Raw genomic sequence first — 6,186 nt, 5'->3', positions numbered from 1 at the left:
GGGGGGGGGGGGGGGTGTCAGAAGAGGCTCCCTGCAGACGCCTACGCCAGCGGGTCAGGGGGCTAGCCCCCGCGGCTCTGAAAGTTCCAATCCAATTTCTTTAAGCACAAGATGCATCGTAAGGCGTGCATGACAACTATTAAGGATTTAAGAGTTTAGACCAAGGGAAGATGAGTGAAACAAAGCGGACAGCACAACATGAAAAGCTTGATGCAGCTCAGTGGGCTGGGGTTAGAGAACAGTGCCCAGGCTTTCAGATGTAGGTGAGGAAACAGGGCCAGAATACAAGATATCTCCACTGCAGAAGCTGACCTCGCTCCCTCCACTCTCCTGTGACCAGTGCTCCCAAAGCTGCCCCACCCCAATCCCTCTGGCGAAGCACTTGCTTCTCAAGGGTTCTGAGCATTCCTTTTCCTCCATCCAGCCAATGCTCCCAATTCCGCTCACTGGGGTAACTGTGAGGACTGGGGATGGGGTCTGTCAGCAGTCTGTCATGTTTCGGTCTTAAAGGAACAAATATTAACATTAAAGGCATGTGAGCACTAAACCTGATGAATCCAACTTACCCAAACATGCCAATGTGGCCATCCAGACTGCTTCAGGTACTTTAACCCACTAGATTTTCCAGAAGCACTTCTTTTACCACCTAAACTCTAGGTAAGCTAAGAGCTTTTGTCTTTCAAACCAGATTATCCTAAGGGCATGTGAACATTAGTATGTAAAGAGAATCTTTCATTCTGTCTTAAAACCTAGACAAGGAAAAAGTGAGTATATGTGTTCCTGTCCTGCCACTCCTCAGGGCTTGTATGCTGGGGGAGGATTATTTTAAAATGCTAGCTAGCTACCTGGCCCCTCAGAATTATGTTCCTGCTGATCTGTATTATTCAGACACAGGAATAAAGGGCGTTACTGAACTGCCTCACAAGGGATGGGCAGCTACACTGAAAAACTCCCCAATTCTTGAGCTCTCTCTACCCCAATGCACCAACCAAGGCCCCTCAGGAGACTCGCCAGATCCTCATCTCTTCCTCACTACCGCTATTCTATTTTCAATCCAAACGTGTGTTCTGATCAGACCAAAGTGCCCCATTCAGAGTCTCTGCGCACTAACTGCCCAGGAGAGGCCACAAAACTCACTTATTTTCTGTATCAGCCGCTGGATGCTCTTCTCCTTCCGGTGTCTCCTCCGTCACAGTGGTTTGCTCCAAGTCACTGCAATTATAAGACATTTGTTTCTGAATGTATTGGGGGCCCCCTCTAAGGAGAGAAGACAAGAAGGGCATCTGGTTCATTGATACGCTGCCCAGCTACATGGGCCGGCCCTTCACCCAAATCACAACATCAAACGTGCCGCTGCAACACATTCATGAGCTCCCAGCCAATGAATCAAGGCACGAGCCCCTGGCAGTGAACAAGCTCCAGACACACCAATCCAACTGCTAAATAACCAGAAGACGCTTCAACAGCTTAGAGCTGTAGTCACTCAGTCATAGAAACTGCTATTCAAATAACATGACTGAATTTTCCAAGAGAACAGCACTTTCACCAATACTGGGAAAGCCATGAAACTTGGAGAATTGAATACTTAATGAAATTCTCATTTAAGAGAAGGCGCAGCCGACTGATGATGGAAGTTTTCAGTCCATGGGGACTTTAGAGACCCTTTGACGAAACACACCCATTCCAGGGTCACTCTGCCTCAGTTTCCTCTGGGACAGAATGACCTGCCAGGTTTCTCGTGAGGCTCACAGGCCCAGACAAATGACAGCCGTTCCTCTCACTGCAATCGTCAGTCTCACTTTAAGGCTAGAAGGCACCTCCCAGGCCATCTGGTCCGAAGAAAGTGAGGCCGGAGATGGCAAGGGACTGGCCCAAGACCCAGGGGAAGTCAGTGGCAGAGGCAGAGGCAGGGTTTGGATCCAGACCCCGAGGCCTGGCGAGGCAAGAGAGGAGGCACTCACGTCAGCTCGTCCTTGACCGTGCCCCAGTTGTGCGAGCCGCTTCCCCCACGCTTGTCCTCGTGCTTCAGGCCGCTGAAATGCGAATGTGAGAAAGAACTACAAAACTGAGTTAACATGAGAGTGACTGCGGACAGAGCCAGCCAAGCCTCACTACACCCACGCGGGCTCGCGTCGGCGCGCCGAGCACATCCAAGACTTACGATCTATCGCTGCCACTGTGCCTGTCAAATTCTCTCTTCCCCCGAGAGTCGAAGCCGTCTCCTCTGCCCATGCCGCGGCCTCGGCCGCCGCGCCCTCGGCCCCCGGGGCCGCCGCGGCCTCGCATGGGCCGCTCCAGGACGGGCCTGCGACAGAAACAAGAAAGCGCCGTGCTTTGGGGCGTGCAGGGAGCCGGGGGCGCCAGCGCGGAGCACTCCCGGCAGGGGGCCCTTCACGCCGGCCCGCGGGGGGGGGGGGGGGGGGGGTCGGGGCACAGGCCGCGCGGCCCCGCAGCTTACTTATCCACGGAGAACTCTCCTCCTTCGCCCTTCTCCTCCAGGGCCTTGTCAAAGCGCCGCTCCCGGGGGGGCCGCCGCTCGGGCCTCCGGTCAGTCGGCTTCCCTTCGCCCTGCGGCTGCTGCTCGGGCCTCCTGCCCACTCGCCTCATCCCTACGGCGACACGGGACGCGCGGGAGGTGACGTCGGCAGAGCCCCGCGCGCCACGTGCCTTTTTCCCGCCCGGCCTCAGTTTCCCGGCCCCGCGCTGCACGTGGCCCGCCAGCCCCGCGCGCCCCCCGCCCGGCCCGCCCTGCCCCGCCCGCCCCGGCCCGGCCCGCACCTTCTTTCTTGAGCGCGGCGGGCGGCGGCGGGGCCTCGTCCTTCTTGTCGGCCGCGTTGGCGGCGGCCGGGGCCGAGCCGGCGGCGGCGGCGGCGCTGGGCGGCGCGGGCGGCGGCGGCAGCGGGTTCTTGCGGTCCTTCTGCGACTCCTTGCGCAGCGGCTTCCCGGGCCCGCCGCCGCCGCCGCCTTCCTTCCTTCTTCTTGTTCTCGGCCGCCTTCAGCACCTCGAAGGGGTCCGATTCGTCGTCAAATAGCTGGTCGAACCGGTTGGTGACGACGCAGCCGAAGCCTTCCTGCAGGTGGCCGGGCATGATGGGGCCCCGGCGGCGCGTTCCTCCACGGATTGCAGCGGGCCGCGCCGAGCCGACGGCGCCTGCTTCAGCTCGCCTCCACAAGATGGCCGGGCCGAGAGAGAGACCGCCTTCTCTTCCGGCGCCGCGCACACATCCGGGAGCCGCCGGAGCCGCGGGGCACGCCGGGAAGGGCAGGCGGCCGGCGTCGCTCCGTCCGTGCCTGCGCCGGCGTGGACTACAACTCCCAGGGGGGCAGCGCGCGCCGGCAGGCGCGAAGCGGCGCGGGGAGGGCGGGGCGCGGCGGGGAGGGAGGGCGGGGCGCGGGGGGGGGGGCGGGCCGCGGCGGGGAGGGGGCCGGGGCCCGAGCGCCCCTGCGGCCCTCGGGAGCCGCGCCCCCCCGCCCCCATCTCCCCGCCCCCCGCCCCCCTCCCGGCGAGGCCGGCGGGCCTCACGTGGCGAGCGCGGTCAAGGTCACTCCTGGCCGGGGGGGGCCCCCCCCCCCCCCCCGTGGGCCTGCCAGGCTGGGACACTGAGGTGGCGCGAGTCTCCCAAAGTTACCGGAGCCATGCGAGGTGGGCTGACGGCGGCGTGCATTTATTAAGCGCCCCCTGCATGCCCAGCAGGCATGAAACGGCCTGCCCTCGGCCCCGAGGTCTCCGGCCAGCCCGGCTTCTCGGCGCTTTCCCGGGGCTCGGTTGTGACGAGCGAGGGCCGAGGGCCCCGCAGCCCCTGCCCCTGGGCCCAGCCGGGGTCCGCGGGGACACGGAAGGCCGAGGCGGTTGGAGAGCTGGCTGTACATCCGGGCCTTGGGCCCGCTGCCCCTCAGTGGCGGTGCCCAGGGCCGCCTTGCTGGCAGCAGGAGCACAGTGCGCGCCTTTGGTCGATGCTGAGGACGGGAGGGAGCCCGGAAGGACGCCGGCACAGGGGAGGGCGATGGCCGGAGCCCCCCCACCCAAGCGTCACGGCGGGCAGCGCTTCCTCGGGGCCTTCTTAGCCGCGCCCTCGCTCACTCTCCAGCCTTCTTGGGCCAGTGCCCTCCGGGTCCGCTTCCATCCGGCGGCCCGGCCCTGCAGGCCCGGCCGCCATCCCGGCCGGCCTTCAGACCATCCCCTCCGTGTGTCCTGCGTGTCTGGCGGGGTTTCCTCTTTAGAATGAGGGCAGCACTTAGTACACTTAGCCGCGGGCCGGCGCACTGCAGGTGGCCGCCGCCTGAAGGCTGCAAAGTGACCTTCCGAGGAGCGAGAGGGTGCGGGGCCACCGCTGGCTTTGTCTGCGTGCTCCCGGCCGGGGGACGGGGGTAGAGACTTGGGGAAGCGCTCTTCTCGGGGAGCACAATTGTGGAAAAGGAATTGACTGTTTAGCTGGGGAGCTGCCAAGGTACACACACACACACACACCAGGAATTAGATAACTCGTGGACTCATATCATTCAGAATCAGGGAGAGCCGAGTTCGAATTTTGAGCTGCATGACCCAAGGCCAGTCCTTTTACCTGTCTGACATGATGAAACGTGAGGGACACGGGCCATTGTCCCAGTGTCATACATGTCACACATGAGGGAGGCGTGCTAGTACCTATAATAGCTACCACCTGTAGAACGTTGGGAGTTTGGGGGAGCTTTTTTGTTCCGTTCTCGCAAAGCACTTGGACATTTTTTCTCACTTTTGTCATCATTTATTGATAAGAGAACTAAATGATTTCTGATTGGCCTTAGCCCCATCCTGATCGGCTGCTCTCTCTGTCTCCTGAGCTAGTCACCGTCAGCGTCTGCAGGCTTCCCAAACCTTACGCCGTCGTCCTTGGCCCTCTTTAAAAGCCCCGCGGCCCTAGACTGTATTAGAGGCACGGTCTTCCCAGTCAGCCAAGTTCATCAATCCCAGCCACCCGTGACTCTGGCCCTGGCTCCCTGCTTATCACAGCTCCCACCCGTCCCTTGGCCGCAAGCTCGTGGCCCCCACCCTGGGCCAGACCCTTATCAGCGCCGGTCTGAACGCTTCCAGAAGCCTCCTAGCTGACCTCCCGGCGCGAACTTCTCCCATCCAGCCTCCGTGCAGGGACCGGAATCATCTTGCTGAGACATTCAAGGGCTCCTGGTTAGATCCAGACTGAGATCCCGAGTCGTCCAGGCCAGCTGGCTTTGTGGCTGTCCCAGACTCCGACTGCGCCCGCTCTCTATTCCTCTCAAACCGGCCTTCTAGCTGTGCTGTGACTTCAGAACCGGACCCTGCCACCCTCGAGTCCTTCACTTCCCCCAGGACTGGGCTAGCCTGCTTTCCCATCTTTGCCTCTTAGAATCCCCATCTCCCTTTGAATCCTGCAGGTATTATTTCTCCATGTTACAAATAAAGAAACTGAGGCCCAGAGAAATGACATGGCTGGTCTGTGGTCAGACAGCAAGGAAACATGGGGGGGGGGCAGGGCTGAGCTCCGGGCTCTCCACTAGACTGACCTTCGCTGGCTCACTAGTGACCTGGATGGATGTCAGCTCTGCTGCCCTCAACATGGATTTAGCTTCTCATGGCTCCTGGGCCATGACTGACCTCTGTCTTTGTCTCTTTTCCTCTCCTCTCTCCCTCTTTGTGCCTCCGTCTCTCTTCCTATATTCTCCCCCTCCTCTTCTCCCCTTCTCCCTCTATTTCTCTCCCCCCCCCTCTCTCTCTCTCCCTTCTCTCTCTCTCTCCCCCTCTCCCCTCTCTCTCCTGTTTTCTCTCTCCCCTCTCTCTTCTCTCTCTTCTGTCTCCATATTTCTTCTCTCCTTTTCTCTATCACTTCTTTTTGTTATTACTCTTCTGTTCCAAGATGTCCAGTGACTCCTCTCTCTTCTCTCTCTGCCCCCCTCTCTCTTCTCTCTCTCCCCCTTCTCTGTCTATCTCTCTCCCTTCTCTCTCTCTCCCCTCTCCTCTCTCTCCCTTCTCTCTCTTCTCTCTCTTCTCTCTTTCCCTTCTCTCTCCCCCTTCTCTCTCTCTCTCTCTCTCTGCCTCTCTCTCCCTCCTCTCTCCCCCTTCTCTCTCTCTGTCTCCCTTCTGTCTGTCTCTGTCTCTCTGTCTCTCTGTCTTTCTGTCTGTCTTTCTCTCTGTCTCCCTCTCTCCCTCTCATCTCTCTCTCTCTCTCTCTC

At 60.2% G+C, this 6,186-nt stretch overlaps 1 protein-coding gene across 1 annotated transcript in view; it reads right to left on the bottom strand.

The window, feature by feature from the left end:
* Positions 1 to 3,215, bottom strand: part of SERBP1 (SERPINE1 mRNA binding protein 1) — a 15,264-nt gene extending 12,049 nt beyond the window's left edge. Inside the window, 6 exon segments of the mRNA XM_069093383.1 lie at positions 1,138 to 1,212; positions 1,962 to 2,033; positions 2,162 to 2,305; positions 2,459 to 2,609; positions 2,779 to 2,966; positions 2,968 to 3,215. Coding sequence (XP_068949484.1) covers positions 1,138 to 1,212; positions 1,962 to 2,033; positions 2,162 to 2,305; positions 2,459 to 2,609; positions 2,779 to 2,966; positions 2,968 to 3,089 — 752 coding nt within the window. The 5' untranslated portion in view covers positions 3,090 to 3,215.
* Between the last annotated feature and the right edge of the window lie 2,971 nt (positions 3,216 to 6,186).

The sequence above is a fragment of the Petaurus breviceps genome, unplaced genomic scaffold (genome assembly GCF_028583685.1).
Source record: "Petaurus breviceps papuanus isolate PSGF00001 unplaced genomic scaffold, PetGlider_PUasm1.0 208, whole genome shotgun sequence".
NCBI classification, from domain to species: Eukaryota; Metazoa; Chordata; class Mammalia; order Diprotodontia; family Petauridae; genus Petaurus; species Petaurus breviceps.
Note: the sequence above shows the minus strand (reverse complement) of the source record. Positions and strands in the feature narration are given on the sequence as shown.